At 29.0% G+C, this 24,546-nt stretch overlaps 1 protein-coding gene across 1 annotated transcript in view; it reads right to left on the bottom strand.

Annotated features, from left to right (window-relative positions):
* The window catches only part of LOC133644895 (prominin-1-A-like), a 162,299-nt gene that overhangs the window by 44,444 nt on the left and 93,309 nt on the right, over nt 1-24,546 (bottom strand). Inside the window, exons 18-19 of the mRNA XM_062039649.1 lie at nt 11,741-11,833; nt 11,563-11,580 (exon numbers count right to left, since the gene is read on the bottom strand). Coding sequence (XP_061895633.1) covers nt 11,563-11,580; nt 11,741-11,833 — 111 coding nt within the window. The remainder of the gene's footprint in view (nt 1-11,562; nt 11,581-11,740; nt 11,834-24,546) is intronic.

The raw sequence follows: 24,546 nt of genomic DNA, 5'->3' as shown, positions 1-24,546 counted from the left end.
CTAGGTAGAGAACATACCTTATATATTTTTTAGCTAGTTTTGTAGGTATACACTCAGTCATATTTTGGTACTTGATACATGCTAACATTAGTATGTTGGGGTTTTTTTTAGCTAGTTTTGTAGATATACACATATTTTGGTACTTGATACATGCTAATGTTAGTATGCTAGGTTTTTTTTTAGCTAGTTTTGTAGGTATACACTCAGTCATATTTTGGTACTTGGTATATGCTAACATTAGTATGCTAGGTTTTTTTTAGCTAATGTTGTATGTATACACTCAGTCATATTTTGGTACTTGATACATGCTAACGTTAGTATGCTGGATTTTATTTTTTTTGCTAATTTTGTAAGTGTACACTCAGTCATATTTTGGTACTTGATACATGCTAATGTTAGTATGCTAGTTTTTTTTTTTTAGCTAGTTTTGTAGGTATACATTTAGTCATATTTTGGTACTTGATACATGCTAACGTTAGTATGCAATTTTTTTTTTTTAGCTAGTTTTATAGGTATACACTCAGTCATATTTTGGTACTTGATACATGCTAACGTTAGTATACTGTTTTTTTTAGCTATTTTTGTAGGTATACACTCAGTCATATTTTGGTACTTGATACATGCTAACAGTAGTATGCTTGTTTTTTTTAGCTAGTTTTGTAGGTATACACTCAGTCATATTTTGGTACTTGATATATGCTAACATTAGTATGCTAGGTTTATTTTTTAGCTAGTTTTGTAGATATACAAATATTTTGGTTCTTGATACATGCTAATGTTAGTATGCTAGGTTTTTTTTTTAGCTAGTTTTGTAGGTATACACTCAGTCGAATTTTGGTACTTGATACATGCTAACAGTAGTATGCTGGGTTTTTATTTTAGCTAATTTTGTAGGTATACACTCAGTCATATTTTGGTACTTGATACATGCTAACGTTAGTATGCTGGTTTTTTTTGTGCTAATTTTGTAGGTATACACTAAGTCATATTTTGGTACTTGATACATGCTAGGTTGTTTTTTGTTAGCTAGTTTTGTAGGTATAAATTTAGTCATATTTTGGTACTTGATACATGCTAACGTTAGTATACTGTTTTTTCTAGCTATTTTTGTAGGTATACACTCAGTCATATTTTGGTACTTGATACATGCTAACATTAGTATGTTGGGTTTTTTTTAGCTAGTTTTGTAGATATACACATATTTTGGTACTTGATGCATGCTAATGTTAGTATGCTAGGTTTTTTTTAGCTAGTTTTGTAGGTATACACTCAGTCATATTTTGGTACTTGATACATGCTAACAGTAGTATGCTTGTTTTTTTTTAGCTAGTTTTGTAGGTGTACACTCAGTCATATTTTGGTACTTGATACATGCTAACTTTAGTATGCTGTGTTTTTATTTTAGCTAATTTTGTAGGTATACACTCAGTCATATTTTGGTACTTGATACATGCTAACTTTAGTATGCTGTGTTTTTATTTTAGCTAATTTTGTAGGTCTACACTCAGTCATATTTTGGTACTTGATACATACTAACTTTAGTATGCTGTTTTTTTTTTAGCTAGTTTTGTAGGTATACACTCAGTCATATTTTGGTACTTGATACATGCTAACATTAGTATACTAGGTTTTTTTTTAGCTAATTTTGTAGGTATACACTCGGTCATATTTTGGTACTTGATACATGCTAACGTTAGTATGCTAGTTTTTTTTTAGCTAGTTTTGTAGGTATAGACTCAGTCATATTTTGGTACTTGATACATGCTAACGTTAGTATGCTAGGTTGTTTTTTTTTAGCTAGGTTTGTAGGTATAAACTTAGTCATATTTTGGTACTTGATACATGCTAATGTAAGCATGCTAGCGCTTTAAACAAATTTGTTCCACTTCCGGTTGACCTCCATTTGTCACCTATCCCTGGTTGCCAATCAGGATGCCTTTCGGGACTGAATCATTTTGCATTGCACCTTTGCGCTTTATACGCCTGTTTTCTATTTGTGCACTTCCCAGCTTTTGTGTTACCTGCGTTTCCATAGTAACGAGGGCTTCTTTTCTGCACTTGCCTGTTGTCTCTGCATCCTGGGGTCCATACATACACCAAAACGTATGTAGCTTAAGCAATTCTATGCCTTATTATTCTTCTTACTATTCACATCATTATTACACTCAAATCCTTACCATATTTTGCAGGAAATCTGTAAAGATGTTTTTAAACACATGTTGTTGTTGTTTTTTTGTATGTTTTTTTGTATGTTTATTTTAGTTGATACTTGTTGGCATTTTGGCTCAAAGTCCGTCAATAACAACTTGAATGCACACACACACACATTATTGTATTTGTTACCTTCTTGAGACCTCCAAAAAATGCCTACCTCTTTAGGATTACCCTTTCTAGAAATATAAAGATTTATATTTACAACATTAATAATATACACATACTATGCCAATATAAAAAAAGCTTGTCATGGTCACAATTTCACAAGAAAAACTTAGAATGTTGGCAGTATTATAATAAAAGTCGTCATTTTACTCAACGCAAGTCAAAATTTTACAAGAAAAACTGAACATTTGTGCAATATCATGATAAAAGTTGGAATTGTACTCAATAATAGTCGCAATTTTACAAGAAAAGCTTAAAATGTTGGCAATTTTATGAAAAGAGTCGCAATTTTACTCGACAAAAGTCACAATTTTATAAGAAAACTTTAAAATGTTGGCAATATTACAATAATAATCTGATTTACTCTGTAAAATTGTGACAAAAGTCGTAATTTTACTCCAAAAATGTCACTATTTTACAAGAACAATCAAAAAAATGGCAGAATTTTATATGACAAATGTCACCATTTTGCAGTAAAAAAGTAATAATTTTACATAAAAAAGTAAAAATGTTACAATACACTATTGCAATATTAAAGATACAAACGATATGAGAAATTATTGCCCAATTTTATAAGAAAAAAGTTGACATATTGTGAGAAAAAGACTACTTTTAATACAACTTTAAAATGTTGGCAATATTATAACAATAATCTGAATTTTACTTGGCAAAATTATGACAAAAGTCAGAATTTTACTCCAAAAATGTCACTATTTTACAAGAACAACCAAAGAAATGGCAATATTGTGATAAAAGTCAGAATTTTATATGACAAATGAAGCCGTTTTGCATTAAAAAGTAATAATTTTACGAGAAAATATTGCAATGTTACAGAAGCAGAAAGAATATGACAAATTGTTCCCAATTTTATAAGAAAAAAGTCGACACATTGTGAGAAAAAGACTGCTTTTAAGAAAACTTTAAAATGTTGGCAATATTATAATAATCATCTGAATTTTACTCGGCAAAATTATGACAAAAGTCGTAATTTTACTCAAAAAATGTGACTATTTTACAAGAACAACCAAAAAAATGGCAATATTGTGATAAAAGTCAGAATTTTATATGACAAATGTCACCATTTTGCAATAAAAAAGTAATAATTTTACATAGAGTAAAAATGTTACAATAAAATATTGCAATATTACAGAAACAGAAATAATATGAGAAATTGTTCCCAATTTTATAAGAAAGAAGTCGACACATTGTGAGAAAAAGACTGCTTTTAAGAAAACTTTAAAATGTTGGCAATATTATAATAATAACCTGAATTTTACTCTGCAAAACTATGACAAAAGTCGTAATTTTATTCCAAAAATGTCACTATTTTACAAGAACAACCAAAAAAATGTAAATATTGTGATAAAAGTCCGAATTTTATACGACAAATGTCACCGTTTTGCAGTAAAAAGTAATAATTTTACATAAAAAAGTAAAAATTTTACAGTAAAATATTGCAATATTACAGAAGCAGAAAGAATATGAGAAATTGTTCCCAATTTTGTAAAAAAGAAGTCGACACATTGTGAGAAAAAGACTGCTTTTAAGAAAACTTTAAAATGTTGGCAATATTATAATAATAATCTGAATTTTACACGGCAAAATTATGACAAAAGTTGGAATTTTACTCAACGCAAGTCAAAATTTTACAAGAAAAACTGAACATTTGTGCAATATCATGATAAAAGTTGGAATTTTACTCAATAATAGTCGCAATTTTACAAGAAAAGCTTAAAATGTTGGCATTTTGATGAAAAGAGTCGCAATTTTACTCGACAAGTCACAATTTTATAAGAAAACTTTAAAATGTTGGCAATATTACAATAATAATCTGATTTACTCGGCAAAATGATGACAAAAGTCGTAATTTTACTCCAAAAATGTCACTATTTTACAAGAACCAAAAAAATTGCAATATTGTGATAAAAGTCAGAATTTGATATGACAAATGTCACCATTTTGCATTAAAAAAGTTATAATTTTACATAAAAAAGTAAAAATGTTACAATAAAATATTGCAATGTTACAGAAGCAGAAAGAATATGAGAAATTGTTCCCAATTTTATGAGAAAGAAGTCGACACATTGTGAGAAAAAGACTGCTTTTAAGAAAAGTTTAAAATGTTTGCAATATTATAATAACAATCTGAATTTTACTCCAAAAATGTCACTATTTTACAAGAACAACGAATAAAATTTGGCAATATTGTGATAGTCAGAATTTTATGAGAAATGTCGCCATTTTGCAGTAAAAAAGTTATAATTTTTACCAAGTAAAATTATGACAAAAGTCGGAATTTTACTCAAACAATGTCACTATTTTACAAGAACAACCAAAAAAATGGCAATATTGTGATAAAAGTCAGAATTTTATATGACAAATGTTGCCGTTTTGCAGTAAAAAGTAATAATTTTACATAAAAAAGTAAAAATGTTACAGTAAAATATTGCAATATTACAAAAACAGAAAGAATATGAGAAATTGTTCCCAATTTTATAAGGAAAAAGTCGACACATTGTGAAAAAAAAGACTGTTTTTAAGAAAACTTTAAAATGTTGGCAATATTATAATAATAATCTGAATTTTACTCGGCAAAATTATGACAAACGTCGTAATTTTACTCCAAAAATGTCACTATTTTACAAGAACAACCAAAAAAATGGCAATATTGTGATAAAAGTCAGAATTTGATATGACAAATGAAGCCGTTTTGCATTAAAAAGTAATCATTTTACGAGAAAATATTGCAATGTTACAGAAGCAGAAAGAATATGAGAAATTGTTCCCAATTTTATAAGAAAAAAGTCGACACATTGTGAGAAAAAGACTGCTTTTAAGAAAACTTTAAAATGTTGGCAATATTATAATAATAATCTGAATTTTACTCGGCAAAATTATGACAAAAGTCGTAATTTTACTCAAAAAATGTGACTATTTTACAAGAACAACCAAAAAAATGGCAATATTGTGATAAAAGTCAGAATTTTATATGACAAATGTCACCATTTTGCAATAAAAAAGTAATAATTTTACATAGAGTAAAAATGTTACAATAAAATATTGCAATATTACAGAAACAGAAATAATGTGAGAAATTGTTCCCAATTTTATAAGAAAGAAGTCGACACATTGTGAGAAAAAGACTGCTTTTAAGAAAACTTTAAAATGTTGGCAATATTATAATAATAATCGGAATTTTACTCTGCAAAATTATGGCAAAAGTCGTAATTTTATTCCAAAAATGTCACTATTTTACAACAACAACCAAAAAAATTTAAATATTGTGATAAAAGTCAGAATTTTATACGACAAATGTCACCGTTTTGCAGTAAAAAGTAATAATTTTACATAAAAAAGTAACAATTTTACAGTAAAATATTGCAATATTACAGAAGCAGATAGAATATGAGAAATTGTTCCCAATTTTGTAAAAAAGAAGTCGACACATTGTGAGAAAAAGACTGCTTTTAAGAAAACTTTAAAATGTTGGCAATATTATAATAATCATCTGAATTTTACTCGGCAAAATTATGACAAAAGTTGGAATTTTACTCAACGCAAGTCAAAATTTTACAAGAAAAACTGAACATTTGTGCAATATCATGATAAAAGTTGGAATTTAACTCAATAATAGTCGCAATTTTACAAGAAAAGCTTAAAATGTTGGCAATTTGATGAAAAGACTCGCAATTTTACTCGACAAGTCACAATTTTATAAGAAAACTTTAAAATGTTGGCAATATTACAATAATAATCTGATTTACTTGGTAAAATGATGACAAAAGTCGTAATTTTACTCCAAAAATGTCACTATTTTACAAGAACAACCAAAAAAATGGCAATATTGTGATAAAAGTCACCATTTTGCAGTAAAAAAGTTATAATTTTACATAAAAAAGTACAAATGTTACAATAAAATATTGCAATGTTACAGAAGCAGAAAGAATATGAGAAATTGTTCCCAATTTTATAAGAAAAAAGTTGACACATTGTGAGAAAAAGACTGCTTTTAAGAAAACTTTAAAATGTTGGCAATATTATAATAATAATCTGAATTTTACTCTGCAAAATGATGACAAAAGTCAGAATTTTACTCAATGTCACTATTTTACAAGACCAAAAAAAAGGGCAATATTGTGATAAAAGTCAGAATTTTATATGACAAATGACGCCGTTTTGCATTAAAAAGTAATAATTTTACGAGAAAATATTGCAATGTTACAGAAGCAGAAAGAATATGAGAAATTGTTCCCAATTTTATAATAAAGAACTCGACACACTGTGAGAAAAAGACTGCTTTTAAGAAAACTTTAAAATGTTGGCAATATTATAACAATAATCGGAATTTTACTCTGCAAAATGATGACAAAAGTCGGAATTTTACTCCAAAAATGTCACTATTTTACAAGAACAATGAAAAAAATTTGGCAGTATTGTGATAGTCAGAATTTTAAATGACAAATGTCGCCATTTAGCAGTAAATAAGTTATAATTTTACATAAAAAAGTACAAATTTTACAATAAAATATTGCAATGTTACAGAAACAGAAAGAATATGAGAAATTGTTCCCAATTTTTTAAGAAAGAATGCTTTTAAGAAAACTTTAAAATGTTGGCAATATTATAATAATCGGAAATTTACTCTGCAAAATTACGACAAAAGTCGTCATTTTATTCCAAAAATGTCACTATTTTACAAGAACAACCAACAAAATGTCAATATTGTGATAAAAGTGTGAATTTTATATGACAAATGTCACCATTTTGCATTAAAAAAGTAATAATTTTACATAAAAAAGTAAAAATGTTACAGTAAAATATTGCAATATTACAGAAACAGAAATTATTTTTGATAAATTGTTCCAAATTTCATAAGAAAGAAGTCGACACATTGTGAGAAAAAGACTGCTTTCAAGAAAACTTTAAAATGTTGGCAATATTATAATAATAATCCGAATTTTACTCGGCAAAATTATGACAAAAGTCGTAAGTTTACTCCAAAAATGTCACTATTTTACAAGAACAATGAAAAAAATGGGCAATATTGTGATAAAAGTCAGAATTTTATATGACAAATGACGCCGTTTTGCATTAAAAAGTAATAATTTTACGAGACAATATTGCAATGTTACAGAAGCAGAAAGAATATGAGAAATTGTTCCCAATTTTATAAGAAAGAAGTCGACACATTGTGAGAAAAAGACTGCTTTTAAGAAAACTTTAAAATGTTGGCAATATTATAACAATAATCGGAATTTTACTCCAAAAATGTCACTATTTTACAAGAACAACGAATAAAATTTGGCAATATTGTGATAGTCAGAATTTCATGACAAATGTCGCCATTTTGCAGTAAAAAAGTTATAATTTTACATAAAAAAGTAAAAATTTTACAATAAAATATTGCAATATTACAGAAACAGAAAGAATATGATGTTCCCAATTTTTTAAGAAAGAAGTCGACACATTGTGAGAAACAGACTGCTTTTAGTTAATTATTTAGTTTTTTGAATTTTTTGTTCGTAATTGGTTTTTAATCTCCATTATTTACTTCAAGTTATTACAGTATATCTCTATATACATATTTATTTATTTTTTTTAAATTAATTTTGGCCAAAGGGGACACATTTCAAATTTTTACACACACTTGTTATTTCATATGTCGACCAGAGGGGGAGCACTTTTAAAAGCGACACACAGTCAATGTGAAAAATCCCTCCTTTTTGGGACCACCCTCATTTTGATAGATTTCACCACCAGGGGGTGCAAATGAGATCTCTATTTTTGTTTTTTTGTAATGTGCTTAAGGCCGATGACAAAGGAGTCAGGGACCACAGATGGCCCCTGTGCCGCACTTTGGGCAACCCAGCTGTAGCAGCTAACTGTTAATGGCCACTATAGTCTTAGTAGCGTAGTGCATTTGTTCATCCTATGCTCACATATGGGTTGCCTTTGCACCTGTCAATGTTTACTTTTGGATGCACATTAAATCAACCAAAAATCCTGACTTTGGAGCAATGTTCACGGACTCTAGTATTTAGATGCATATATGGACGGTACTTTTCCTTGTTGATGTCTCAAGAAGGGTAGAAATACAAGAACACACACACACACACACACACACACACACACACACACACACACACACACACACACACACACACACACACACACACACACACTAGTCCTGTATGACAAAATGAGAGACATTTTGTCATCAGGAAGTCACATGACTGTAGTAACTTGGTTCCACCAAGCAGTACAGTTCAGTATATCAAATATGAGCAGAAATGAGGGGTGTGAATCTTTGGCCTAACGAGTCGATCCCGTTCCTGGAGTGACGATCCCATTGTCGACTGATTCTTGCAAAGTATTATTTGGTATAATAATCATAATGAAATAGGTTTCAGGTTAGAAAATCTATTTCTGGTTGCATGAAGATGGCCTAGAAACATAGTTTTAAAAATGGATTATTATTTAAAAAAATATATACACCGTATATTCCGGACCATATGGCGCACCGCCGATGAATGGTCTATTTTTGATCTATTTTCATATATAAGGCGTCGGATTATAAGGCGCATATTTTATTTGTTTTTTCTAAATTCAAAACACTTCCTTGTGGTCTACATAACATGTAATGTTGGATTTTTGAGCGTAATGTTCTATATTTTCAGTGGAACATATAAAATGTTGGTGTTGTTTACTTGCGTCATATTGCAGTCTACACATATCTCTTATGTGTGACTGCAATCATATTGCAGTCTACACGTATATCTTATGTGTGACTGCCATCATATTGCAGTCTACACGTATCTCTTATGTGTGACTGCCATCATATTGCAGTCTACACGTATCTCTTATGTGTGACTGCCATCATATTGCAGTCCACACGTATCTCTTATGTGTGACTGCCATCATATTGCAGTCTACACGTATCTCTTATGTGTGACTGCCATCATATTGCAGTCTACACGTATCTCTTATGCGTGATTGCCATCATATTGCAGTCTACACGTATCTCTTATGTGTGACTGCCATCACATTGCAGTCTACACGTATCTCTTATGCGTGATTGCCATCATATTGCAGTCTACACGTATCTCTTATGTGTGACTGCCATCATATTGCAGTCTACACGTATCTCTTATGTGTGACTGCCATCATATTGCAGTCTACACGTATATCTTATGTGTGACTGCCATCATATTGCAGTCTACACGCATCTCTTATGTGTGACTGCCATCACATTGCAGTCTACACGTATCTCTTATGTGTGACTGCCATCACATCGCCGTCTACATGTTTTTCTAATGTGTGACTGCCATCATATTGCAGTCTACACGTATCTCTTATGTGTGATTGCCATCATATTGCAGTCTACACATATCTCTTATGTGTGATTGCCATCATATTGCAGTCTACACGTATCTCTTATGTGTGACTGCCATCATATTGCAGTCTACACATATCTCTTATGTGTGATTGCCATCATATTGCAGTCTACACATATCTCTTATGTGTGATTGCCATCATATTGCAGTCTACACGTATCTCTTATGTGTGACTGCCATCATATTGCAGTCTACACATATCTCTTATGTGTGATTGCCATCATATTGCAGTCTACACGTATCTCTTATGTGTGACTGCCATCATATTGCAGTCTACACGTATCTCTTATGTGTGATTGCCATTATATTGCAGTCTACACGTATCTCTTATGTGTGACTGCCATCATATTGCAGTCTACACGTATCTCTTATGTGTGACTCCCATCATATTGCAGTCTACACGTATCTCTTATGTGTGACTGCCATCATATTGCAATCTACACATATATCTTATGGGTGACTGCCATCATATTGCAGTCTACACGTATCTCTTATGTGTGACTGCCACCATATTGAAGTCTACATGTATCTCTTATGTGTGACTGCCATCATATTGCAGTCTACACGTACATCTTATGTGTGACTGCCATCATATTGCAGTCTACACGTATCTCTTATGTGTGACTGCCATCATATTGCAGTCTACATGTATCTCTTGTGTGTGACTGCCATCATGTTGCAGCCTACACGTATCTCTTATGTGTGACTGCCATCATATTGCAGTCTACATGTATCTCTTATGTGTGACTGCCATCATATTGCAGCCTACACGTATCTCTTATGTGTGACTGCCATCATATTGCCATCACATTGCAGTCTACACGTTTTTCTTATGTGTGACTGCCACCATATTGCAGTCTACACGTATCTCTTATGTGTGACTGCCATCTACTGGAAAAAAAAGGATTTTAAGTGCGCCTTATAGTCTGGAAAATACGGTATATATAATTTTTTTAATCGATTTCTGAAAATTATGAACAAGAATCTAACGTTTGTGTACTTATGGACTAAGTACATCATATCAAAAGAGGATTCTTAGTTTTTATTCTAATTAGGGTCCAATAAGCCCAAATAGCAAAGAGAAATAAAAAAAAAGGCATGTAAACAAACAGCTTGGGCCTTAAGAGGTTCAAACGGAAGTATAAGTGCCGTTGTCCATCACAATTCTATTAGTATGGATCCTTCATTCATCAGACCGAGCAACGTTTGCAAGTTTTACAATATCACTAAAACTATTCGCACTTACTAAACGGGTCCCGTGTGCGATGTCTGTAGGAGTGTTTTCACGCAGTATCGTAATGTAATGAAGTTAGCGTCGTTAGCATTAGCTAATACGCTAACACGTTTGCGAGTGTCCGTGTTAGTATTATTAACTTACAGTGGCGTTAGTTTCCGCAGCTAGCGGGTCCATGACCAGGACTTATGTTTTGTCTGACCAGCCGTTTTACTGCCGCGTTACAGACACCGTTTGGAAACAATTAAAGGTATGTAAATAAAAATGTCTGTGCAAACAACTAATCTCACAACGTATATATCTGCGACTTATAGTCCGGTGCGAGTAATATATGGCAAACTATTTATTTCTTCTAAAATGTAGTGGGTGTGGCTTATATAAATGTCGCTTTATCTACCTCTGCATGCACAATAAAACGTCATGTGTGTTCCGCTCACTATTACGTGGGTTGTGTTGCTGCAACATGGGTTGTGTTGCTGCAGTGTACTGAACCGCAGCGCTTGGTGCACACCAGTATGGACGTGACAAGACAGGACGGTGATAAATTGTGCTTACCCTCGCTCTAACATATTTCTTCATGTGGACGGTGGACAAGGAAAACATTTTTAAAAAATTACCAAAAAAATAATAAAAAAGTGTATTGTTGGAGCAAATCAGCGTTGCAGCTGTTGTACATAAGATGAGTGGGTCATGTGATGTAAAGAGGGCGGGGTGCAAAGGGGGCGGGGTTTACCATGGCCTGCTGCAAGGGCACCACATGCTGGTTGTGGATCTGTCTCACTGTGCCCACGTGACCCTTCAGAGCACTTTGCAGACGGCCCCTAGGCTGGAGCACACACACTTATCAGCATGCATCGTCCTATTTTAGTCTGTAAATAGTTAGGTTCAAATCTCCTTTGAGATTTGAATTTGTGTCTTTATTAGGGAAACCTTTTTTTATTTTTTTTACACTGAATTTATGCAACTGATTTTTTTGCGTTTGAATTTTGTCAAGTTTATTATTTTGAATCAAATTATGCTGACAATCTCAATGAAAACTTGTAAGCAAAGTGTGTCTGTTTAAAAATCCAGTGTAAAAAAATTCAGTGTAAAAAAAATTAAATGTGAAAAAATTCAGTGTAAAAAAAAACACCTTTCGGAATAAAGACACAAATGAACCTCCATAGTTAGCGGTTTTTTTTCAAACATGCTTCCTCCCTAAAACTTTGGAGGTTAATTTGTTAATTTTATTACAAAAGCTTTTTTGACACTGAATTTGAATGTTGTGAGGTTAATTATTTTAAATCAAATTATGCTGACAATCTCAATGAAAACGTGTTAGTAAAATGTGTCAGTTTAAAAATTCAGTGTAAAAAAATTCAGTGTAAAAAAAATTAAATGTGAAAAAATTCATTGTAAAAAAAAACACCTTTCGGAATAAAGACACAAATTAACCTCCATAGTTAGCGGGGTTTTTTCAAACATGCTTCCTCCCTAAAACTTTGGAGGTTAATTTGTTAATTTTATTACAAAAGCTTTTTTGACACTGAATTTGAATTTTGTGAGGTTAATTTTTTTAAATCAAATTACGCTGACAATCTCAATGAAAACGTGTTAGTAAAATGTGTCTGTTTAAAAATTCAGTGTAAAAAAATTAGATGTGAAAAAATTCAGTGTAAAAAAAATTAAATGTGAAAAAATTCAGTGTAAAAAAAACCCAACCTTTCGGAATAAAGACACAAATTAATCTACATAGTTAGCGCTTGCTTTTCAAACATGCTTCCTCCCTAAAACTTTGGAGGTTAATTTGTTAATTTTATTACAAAAGCTTTTTTGACACTGAATTTGAATTTTGTGAAGTTAATTATTTTAAATCAAATTATGCTGACAATCTCAATGAAAACGTGTTAGTAAAATGTGTCCGTTTAAACATTCAGTGTAAAAAAATGCAATGTGAAAAAATTCAGTGTAAAAAAAATGTAATGTGAAAAAATTCAGTGAAAAAAAACAACAACCTTTCGGAATAAAGACACAAATGAACCTCCATAGTTAGCGCTTGTTTTTCAAACATGCTTCCTCCCTAAAACTATGGAGGTTAATTTGTTAATTTTATTACAAAAGCTTTTTTGACACTGAATTTGAATTTTGTGAAGTTAATTATTTTAAATCAAATTATGCTGACAATCTCAATGAAAACTTCTTAGCAAAATGTGTGTCTTTAAAAATTAATTGTAAAAAATTCAATATAAAAAAACTTTATGTGAAAAAAATTCAGTGTAAAAAAAAAAGCTTTTGGAATAAAGACACAAATTAACCCCCGTATTTAGCGCTTGTTTTTCAAACATGCTTCCTCCCTAAAACCACGGAGGTTAATTTTTTTATTTTATTACAAAACCTTTTTTTACACTGAATTAGAATTTTGTGAAGTTAATTATTTTAAATCAAATTATGTTGACAATCTCAATGAAAACTCGTTAGCAAAATGTGTGTGTATAACAATTCGGTGTAAAAAAATGTTATGTGAAAAAATTCAGTGTAAAAAAAATTAATGTGAAAAAATTCAGTGTAAAAAAAAAAAAAACCTTTCGGAATAAAGACACAAATGAACCTCCATAGTTAGCGCTTGTTTTTCAAACATGCTTCCTCCCTAAAACTATGGAGGTTAATTTGTTAATTTTATTACAAAAGCTTTTTTGACACTGAATTTGAATTTTGTGAGGTTAATTATTTTAAATCAAATTACGCTGACAATCTCAATGAAAACGTGTTAGTAAAATGTGTCTGTTTAAAAATTCAGTGTAAAAAAATTAGATGTGAAAAAATTCAGTGTAAAAAAAATTAAATGTGAAAAAATTCAGTGTAAAAAAAACCCAACCTTTCGGAATAAAGACACAAATTAATCTACATAGTTAGCGCTTGCTTTTCAAACATGCTTCCTCCCTAAAACTTTGGAGGTTAATTTGTTAATTTTATTACAAAAGCTTTTTTGACACTGAATTTGAATTTTGTGAAGTTAATTATTTTAAATCAAATTATGCTGACAATCTCAATGAAAACGTGTTAGTAAAATGTGTCTGTTTAAAAATTCAGTGTAAAAAAATGTAATGTGAAAAAATTCAGTGTAAAAAAAATGTAATGTGAAAAAATTCAGTGAAAAAAAACAACAACCTTTCGGAATAAAGACACAAATGAACCTCCATAGTTAGCGCTTGTTTTTCAAACATGCTTCCTCCCTAAAACTATGGAGGTTAATTTGTTAATTTTATTACAAAAGCTTTTTTGACACTGAATTTGAATTTTGTGAAGTTAATTATTTTAAATCAAATTATGCTGACAATCTCAATGAAAACTTCTTAGCAAAATGTGTGTCTTTAAAAATTAATTGTAAAAAATTCAATATAAAAAAACTTTATGTGAAAAAAATTCAGTGTAAAAAAAAAAGCTTTTGGAATAAAGACACAAATTAACCCCCGTATTTAGCGCTTGTTTTTCAAACATGCTTCCTCCCTAAAACCACGGAGGTTAAGTTTTTTATTTTATTACAAAACCTTTTTTTACACTGAATTAGAATTTTGTGAAGTTAATTATTTTAAATCAAATTATGTTGACAATCTCAATGAAAACTCGTTAGCAAAATGTGTGTGTATAACAATTCGGTGTAAAAAAATGTTATGTGAAAAAATTCAGTGTAAAAAAAATTAATGTGAAAAAATTCAGTGTAAAAAAAAAAAAAACCTTTCGGAATAAAGACACAAATGAACCTCCATAGTTAGCGCTTGTTTTTCAAACATGCTTCCTCCCTAAAACTATGGAGGTTAATTTGTTAATTTTATTACAAAAGCTTTTTTGACACTGAATTTGAATTTTGTGAGGTTAATTATTTTAAATCAAATTACGCTGACAATCTCAATGAAAACGTGTTAGTAAAATGTGTCTGTTTAAAAATTCAGTGTAAAAAAATTAGATGTGAAAAAATTCAGTGTAAAAAAAATTAAATGTGAAAAAATTCAGTGTAAAAAAAACCCAACCTTTCGGAATAAAGACACAAATTAATCTACATAGTTAGCGCTTGCTTTTCAAACATGCTTCCTCCCTAAAACTTTGGAGGTTAATTTGTTAATTTTATTACAAAAGCTTTTTTGACACTGAATTTGAATTTTGTGAAGTTAATTATTTTAAATCAAATTATGCTGACAATCTCAATGAAAACTTCTTAGCAAAATGTGTGTCTTTAAAAATTAATTGTAAAAAATTCAATATAAAAAAACTTTGTGAAAAAAATTCAGTGTAAAAAAAAAGCTTTTGGAATAAAGACACAAATTAACCCCCGTATTTAGCGCTTGTTTTTCAAACATGCTTCCTCCCTAAAACCACGGAGGTTAATTTTTTTATTTTATTACGAAACCTTTTTTTACACTGAATTAGAATTTTGTGAAGTTAATTATTTTAAATCAAATTATGTTGACAATCTCAATGAAAACTCGTTAGCAAAATGTGTGTGTATAAAAATTCAGTGTAAAAAAATGTTATGTGAAAAAATTCAGTGTAAAAAAAAACACCTTTCGGAATAAAGACACAAATTAACCTCCATAGTTAGCGGGTTTTTTTCAAACATGCTTCCTCCCTAAAACTTTGGAGGTTAATTTGTTAATTTTATTACAAAAGCTTTTTTGACACTGAATTTGAATTTTGTGAGGTTAATTATTTTAAATCAAATTACGCTGACAATCTCAATGAAAACGTGTTAGTAAAATGTGTCTGTTTAAAAATTCAGTGTAAAAAAATTAGATGTGAAAAAATTCTGTGTAAAAAAAATCTAATGTGAAAAAATTCAGTGTAAAAAAACCCCAACCTTTCGGAATAAAGACACAAATTAATCTACATAGTTAGCGCTTGCTTTTCAAACATGCTTCCTCCCTAAAACCACGGAGGTTATTTTTTTTATTTTATTACGAAACCTTTTTTTACACTGAATTAGAATTTTGTGAAGTTAATTATTTTAAATCAAATTATGTTGACAATCTCAATGAAAACTCGTTAGCAAAATGTGTGTGTATAAAAATTCAGTGTAAAAAAATGTTATGTGAAAAAATTCAGTGTAAAAAAAATTAATGTGAAAAAATTCAGTGTAAAAAAAAAAAAAACTTTCGGAATAAAGACACAAATTAACCTCCATAGTTAGCGGGTTTTTTTCAAACATGCTTCCTCCCTAAAACTTTGGAGGTTAATTTGTTAATTTTATTACAAAAGCTTTTTTGACACTGAATTTGAATTTTGTGAGGTTAATTATTTTAAATCAAATTACGCTGACAATCTCAATGAAAACGTGTTAGTAAAATGTGTCTGTTTAAAAATTCAGTGTAAAAAAATTAGATGTGAAAAAATTCTGTGTAAAAAAAATCTAATGTGAAAAAATTCAGTGTAAAAAAACCCCAACCTTTCGGAATAAAGACACAAATTAATCTACATAGTTAGCGCTTGCTTTTCAAACATGCTTCCTCCCTAAAACTATGGAGGTTAATTCGTTAATTTTATTACAAAAGCTTTTTTGACACTGAATTTGAATTTTGTAAAGTTAATTATTTTAAATCAAATTATGCTGACAATCTCAATGAAAACTTCTTAGCAAAATGTGTGTCTTTAAAAATTAATTGTAAAAAATTCAATATAAAAAAACTTTATGTGAAAAAAATTCAGTGTAAAAAAAAAAGCTTTTGGAATAAAGACACAAATTAACCCCCGTATTTAGCGCTTGTTTTTCAAACATGCTTCTTCCCTAAAACCACAGAGGTTAATTTTTTTATTTTATTACAAAACCTTTTTTTACACTGAATTAGAATTTTATGAAGTTAATTATTTTAAATCAAATTATGTTGACAATCTCAATGAAAACTCGTTAGCAAAATGTGTGTGTATAAAAATTCAGTGTAAAAAAATGTTATGTGAAAAAATTCAGTGTAAAAAAAATTAATGTGAAAAAATTCAGTGTAAAAAAAAAAACAACCTTTCGGAATAAAGACACAAATGAACCTCCATAGTTAGCGCTTGTTTTTCAAACATGCTTCCTCCCTAAAACTATGGAGGTTAATTTGTTAATTTTATTTCAAAAGCTTTTTTAACACTGAATTTGAATTTTGTGAAGTTAATTATTTTAAATCAAATTATGCTGACAATCTCAATGAAAACTTCCTAGCAAAATGTGTGTCTTTAAAAATTAATTGTAAAAAATTCAATATAAAAAAACTTTATGTGAAAAAAATTCAGTGTAAAAAAAAAAGCTTTTGGAATAAAGACACAAATTAACCCCCGTATTTAGCGCTTCTTTTTCAAACATGCTTCCTCCCTAAAACCACGGAGGTTATTTTTTTTATTTTATTACAAAACCTTTTTTTACACTGAATTAGAATTTTATGAAGTTAATTATTTTAAATCAAATTATGTTGACAATCTCAATGAAAACTCGTTAGCAAAATGTGTGTGTATAAAAATTCAGTGTAAAAAAATGTTATGTGAAAAAATTCAGTGTAAAAAAAATTAATGTGAAAAAATTCAGTGTAAAAAAAAAACAACCTTTCGGAATAAAGACACAAATGAACCTCCATAGTTAGCGCTTGTTTTTCAAACATGCTTCCTCCCTAAAACTATGGAGGTTAATTTGTTAATTTTATTTCAAAAGCTTTTTTAACACTGAATTTGAATTTTGTGAAGTTAATTATTTTAAATCAAATTATGCTGACAATCTCAATGAAAACCTGTTAGCAAAATGTTTGTGTATAAAAATTCAGTGTAAAAAAATTAAATGTGACAAAATTCAGTGTAAAAAAATTTAATGTGAAAAAATTCAGTGTAAAAAAAAAAAGCTTTTGGAATAAAGACACAAATTAACCCCTGTATTTAGCGCTTGTTTTTCAAACATGCTTCCTCCCTAAAACCACGGAGGTTAATTTTTTTATTTTATTACAAAACCTTTTTTTACACTGAATTAGAATTTTATGAAGTTAATTATTTTAAATCAAATTATGTTGACAATCTCAATGAAAACTCGTTAGCAAAATGTGTGTGTACAAAAATTCAGTGTAAAAAAATGTTATGTGAAAAAAGTCAGTGTAAAAAAAATTAATGTGAAAAAATTCAGTGTAAAAAAAAAAACAACCTTTCGGAATAAAGACACAAATGAACCTCCATAGTTAGCGCTTGTTTTTCAAACATGCTTCCTCCCTAAAACTATGGAGGTTAATTTGTTAATTTTATTTCAAAAGCTTTTTTAACACTGAATTTGAATTTTGTGAAGTTAATTATTTTAAATCAAATTATGCTGACAATCTCAATGAAAACTTCCTAGCAAAATGTGTGTCTTTAAAAATTAATTGTAAAAAATTCAATATAAAAAAACTTTATGTGAAAAAAATTCAGTGTAAAAAAAAAAGCTTTTGGAATAAAGACACAAATTAACCCCCGTATTTAGCGCTTCTTTTTCAAACATGCTTCCTCCCTAAAACCACGGAGGTTATTTTTTTTATTTTATTACAAAACCTTTTTTTACACTGAATTAGAATTTTATGAAGTTAATTATTTTAAATCAAATTATGTTGACAATCTCAATGAAAACTCGTTAGCAAAATGTGTGTGTATAAAAATTCAGTGTAAAAAAATGTTATGTGAAAAAATTCAGTGTAAAAAAAATTAATGTGAAAAAATTCAGTGTAAAAAAAAAACAACCTTTCGGAATAAAGACACAAATGAACCTCCATAGTTAGCGCTTGTTTTTCAAACATGCTTCCTCCCTAAAACTATGGAGGTTAATTTGTTAATTTTATTTCAAAAGCTTTTTTAACACTGAATTTGAATTTTGTGAAGTTAATTATTTTAAATCAAATTATGCTGACAATCTCAATGAAAACCTGTTAGCAAAATGTTTGTGTATAAAAATTCAGTGTAAAAAAATTAAATGTGACAAAATTCAGTGTAAAAAAATTTAATGTGAAAAAATTCAGTGTAAACAAAAAAACAACCTTTCGGAATAAAGACACAAATGAACCTCCATAGTTAGCGCTTGTTTTTCAAACATGCTTCCTCCCTAAAACTATGGAGGTTAATTTGTTAATTTTATTACGAAAGCTTTTTTTAACACTGAACTTATGTAACTGAATTTTTTGCATTTGAATTTTGTGAATTTTACATGTGAATTTATGTAACTTAAGTTTTTGCTTTTGAGTATAAAATTTAGTGTATAAAAATTGGCTGCTTCAAAAAGTTAGACTGAGGCAATCTCAGAACCAACCAATGAGGTGTCAAGTCTAAAGTCACGTGACTTTAACAGCATAAAAAGCAGTTAAGTGACATAAGAAAACTTAATTAACATTTCAAGGCGGCCCACTGCTTCTAACCGATTCTAACTATAGAAATAGGTAGAATCTGCACTTCTGAGTGACGTACAAAGTCTACTTCATGCAGACGAGGCACGGACAGAGTGGGCGGGGCTAATTTACAAAGCAGCGAGTGTCAGACGGAGGCAGAGTTCTACAACAAAGAACAGTGATATTATATTTATGATATGATATTATATCCCATATGTGCATGTTTTGTACACTGTCTCCATGTTTGTTGTGTCTTTGTTGCTCCTGCTCCATTATAAAACATGTTGATCAAGGAGGTTAGTTTGCATATATTCTCAATATTCAGTGTTTTATTGGTCATAGTTAGTATTGTAAATCCTACTTCATGAGTGTCTTTTCAGTAAAAATATAAAAAGAAAAATGAACTTTTTTTTATGTATATTATACATATTATGTTGCATCATGTCCAGTTAACTGCTTCTTTATGCTGTTTGCAAGACCCGTGTCACATGACTTCAAACGTGACACCTCATTGGCTGCTTCTGAGACAGGATCGATTGCCTCAGCCTTATTTTACCAGAAGGGAGTCTTGCTGCACATTTTTCGACACTGAATTTTTCAGCGATTAATTAATTAATTTATTTTACACAGAATTTTTTTTCAGGGAAATTATAATTTGATTAAAAAAAAAAAAAAGATTATTTCACAAAATTCAAACGGAAACAAATTCAGTTACATACATTCTGTGTCAAAAAAAGCTCTTGTAATAAAATTGACAAATTAACCTCCATAGTTTTAGGGAGGAAGCATGTTTGATAAACAAGCGCTAACTATGGAGGATCATTTGTGACTTTGTTACGAAAGCTTTTTTTTTACACTGAATTTTTTTATACTGAATTTTTACACACTGAATTTTTAAACGCACATTTTGCTAACACATTTTCATTTAAATTGCCAGCATAATTTGATTTAAAATATTTAACTTCACAAAATTCAAACGCAAAAAATTCATTTACATAAATTCAGTGTCAAAAAAAAGCTTTCGTAATGAAGTTAACTAATTAACCTCCATAGTTGAGGAAGGAAGCATGTTTGAAAAACAAGCGCTAAATATGGAAGTTAATTTGTGTCTTTGTTACGAAAGTTGTTTTTTTTTACACACTGAATTTTTTTACACTTGAATTTTTTTACATTTAATTTTTTTTACACTGAATTTTTGAAAATTTTATTTTTTTACACTGAATTTTTAAACACACACATTTTGCTAACACATTTTCATTGAAATTGTAAGCATAATTTGATTCAAAATATTTTACTTCACAAAATTCAAACGCAAAAAAATCAGTTACATAAATTCAGTGTCAAAAAAAAGCTTTCGTAATAAAATTAACAAATTAACCCCCATAGTTTTAGGGAGGAAGCATGTTTGATAAACAAGCGCTAACTATGGAGGATAATTTGTGACTTTGTTACGAAAGCTTTTTTTTACACTGAATTTTTTTATACTGAATTTTTATACACTGAATTTTTAAACGCACATTTTGCTAACACGTTTTCATTTAAATTGCCAGCATAATTTGATTTAAAATATTTAACTTCACAAAATTCAAACGCAAAAAATTCATTTACATAAATTCAGTGTCAAAAAAAAGCTTTCGTAATGAAGTTAACTAATTAACCTCCATAGTTGAGGAAGGAAGCATGTTTGAAAAACAAGCGCTAAATATGGAAGTTAATTTGTGTCTTTGTTACGAAAGTTGTTTTTTTTTACACACTGAATTTTTTTACACTTGAATTTTTTTACATTTAATTTTTTTTACACTGAATTTTTGAAAATTTTATTTTTTTACACTGAATTTTTAAACACACACATTTTGCTAACACATTTTCATTGAAATTGTAAGCATAATTTGATTCAAAATATTTTACTTCACAAAATTCAAACGCAAAAAATTCAGTTACATAAATTCAGTGTCAAAAAAAAGCTTTCGTAATAAAATTAACAAATTAACCCCCATAGTTTTAGGGAGGAAGCATGTTTGATAAACAAGCGCTAACTATGGAGGATAATTTGTGACTTTGTTACGAAAGCTTTTTTTTACACTGAATTTTTTTATACTGAATTTTTATACACTGAATTTTTAAACGCACATTTTGCTAACACGTTTTCATTTAAATTGCCAGCATAATTTGATTTAAAATATTTAACTTCACAAAATTCAAACGCAAAAAATTCATTTACATAAATTCAGTGTCAAAAAAAAGCTTTCGTAATGAAGTTAACTAATTAACCTCCATAGTTGAGGAAGGAAGCATGTTTGAAAAACAAGCGCTAAATATGGAAGTTAATTTGTGTCTTTGTTACGAAAGTTTTTTTTTTTTCCACACTGAATTTTTTTACACTTGAATTTTTTTACATTTAATTTTTTTTACACTGAATTTTTGAAAATTTTATTTTTTTACACTGAATTTTTAAACACACACATTTTGCTAACACATTTTCATTGAAATTGTAAGCATAATTTGATTCAAAATATTTTACTTCACAAAATTCAAACGCAAAAAATTCAGTTACATAAATTCAGTGTCAAAAAAAAGCTTTCGTAATAAAATTAACAAATTAACCCCCATAGTTTTAGGGAGGAAGCATGTTTGAAAAACAAGCGCTAAATATGGAGGTTAATTTGTGTCTTTGTTACGAAAGGTTTTTTTTTTTTTACACACTGAATTTTTTTACACTTGAATTTTTTTACACTGAATTTTTAAACACACACATTTTGCTAACACATTTTCATTGAAATTGTCAGCATAATTTGATTAAAAATATTTTACTTCACAAAATTAAAACGCAAAAAATTCAGTTACATAAATTCAGTGTCAAAAAAAAGCTTTCGTAATAAAATTAACAAATTAACCCCCATAGTTTTAGGGAGGAAGCATGTTTGATAAACAAGCGCCAACTATGGAGGTTAATTTGTGACTTTGTTACGAAAGTTTTTTTTTAATTTTTTACACTGAATTTATTTACACTGAATTTTTGTACATTGACTTTTTTTACACTGAATTTTTAAACACACACATTGTGCAATGAAATTGTCAGCATAAATTGATATAAAAAGATTCAGTTTACAAAAATTCAAACGGAAAAAATTCAGTTAAATAAATTCAGTGCCAAAAAAAGCCTTCGTAATAAAATTAACAAATTAACCTCCATAGTTTTAGGGAGGAAGCATGTTTGAAAAACAAGCGCTAACTATGGAGGTTCATTTGTGACTCTGTTACGAAACCTTTATTTTTTTTTTTACACTCAATTTTTATACACTGAATTTTTTTTACACTGAATTTTTTTTTTACATATAATTTTTTCACACTGAATTTTTTTTACACTGACTTTTTATACACTGAATTTTTGAACACACATTTTCCTAACAATTTTTCAATGAAATTGTCAGCATAGTTTGATGAAAAAAAATCAGTTCACAAAAATTCACACGCAAAAAATGCAGTTACATAAATTCAGTTTTAGGGAGGAAGCATGTTTGATAAACAAGCACTAACCATGGAGGTTCATTTGTGACTTTGTTACGAAAGCTTTTTTTTTTTTTTTTTACACTGAATTTATTCACATTAGATTTTTTTTCACAGAATTTTTAAACACACACATTCTGCTAACAAGTTTCCATTGAAAATAATTCAGTTCACAAAAATTGAAACGCCAAAAAATTCAGTGACATAAATTAAGTGTCAAAATAGTTTTAGGGAGGAAGCATGTTTGAAAAACAAGAAGTTCATTTGTGTCTTTATTACGAAAGCTTTCATTTTTACAATGAATTTTTATACACTTAATTTTTTTACACTGAAATTTTTTACAATACATTTTTGTACATTGAATTTTTTTTACACTGAATTTTTAAACAGGCATTTTGCTAACTATGTCAATGAAAATGTCAGCATAATTTGATAAAAAAAAAAATTAAGTTCACAAAAATTCTAACGCCAAAAAATTAAGTTACACAAATTAAGTGTCAAAATAGTTTTAGGGAAGAAGCATGTTTGATAAACAAGCGCTAACTACGGAGGTTCATTTGTGTCTTCATTACGAAAGCTTTCATTTTTACGATGAATTTTTATACACTTAATTTTTTTACACAGAATTTTTTTACACAGAATTTTTTTTACGCTGAATTTTTTTACACTGAATTTTTAAACGCGCATTTTGCTAACAATGTTTCAATGAAAGTGTCAGCATAATTTGATGTAAAAAAAATTCAGTTCACAAAAATTCAAACGCCAAAAAATTCAGTGACATAAATTAAGTGTCAAAATAGTTTTAGGGAGGAAGCATGTTTGAAAAACAAGCGCTAACTACGGAGGTTCATTTGTGTCTCTTTTACGAAAGCTTTCATTTTTACAATTGATTTTTATACACTTAATTTTTTTACACTGAATTTTTTTTTTACACTGAATTTTTTTTTTACACTGAATTTATTTTTACACAAAAATTCTGTACTTAGAATTTTTTTTACACTGAATTTTTAAACAGGCATTTTACTGACAATGTTTCAATGAAAGTGTCTGCATAATTTGATTTAAAATAATTCAGTTCACAAAAATTAAAACGCCAAAAAATTCAGTTACATAAATTAAGTGTCAAAATAGTTTTAGGGAGGAAACACGTTTGAAAAACAAGCGCTAACTATGGAGGTTCATTTGTGTCTTTATTGCGAAAGCTTTCATTTTTACAATTAATTTTTATACACTTAATTTTTTTACACTAAATTTTTGTACATTGAATTTTTTTACACTTAATTTTTTTAAACCAGATATTTTTACACACAATTTTTGTACATTGAATTTTTTTTACACTGAAATTTTAAACACGCATTTTGCTAACAATGTTTCAATGAATGTGTCAGCATAATCTGATGTAAAAAAAAATTCAGTTCACAAAAATTCAAACGCCAAAAAATTCAGTGACATAAATTAAGTGTCAAAATAGTTTTAGGGAGGAAGCATGTTTGAAAAACAAGCGCTAACTATGGAGGTTCATTTGTGTCTTTATTACAAAAGCTTTAATTTTTACAATGAATTTTTATACACTTAATTTTTTTACATTGAATTTTTTTACACTAAATTTTTGTACATTTAATTTTTTTACACTGAATTTTTAAACAGGCATTTTGCTAACTATGTCAATGAAAATGTCAGCATAATTTGATTTAAA

Source organism: Entelurus aequoreus, linkage group LG28 (assembly GCF_033978785.1).
Source record: "Entelurus aequoreus isolate RoL-2023_Sb linkage group LG28, RoL_Eaeq_v1.1, whole genome shotgun sequence".
Taxonomy (NCBI): Eukaryota; Metazoa; Chordata; class Actinopteri; order Syngnathiformes; family Syngnathidae; genus Entelurus; species Entelurus aequoreus.
The sequence above is the reverse complement of the archived record's forward strand: the minus strand, read 5'-3'. Positions and strand labels throughout refer to the sequence as shown.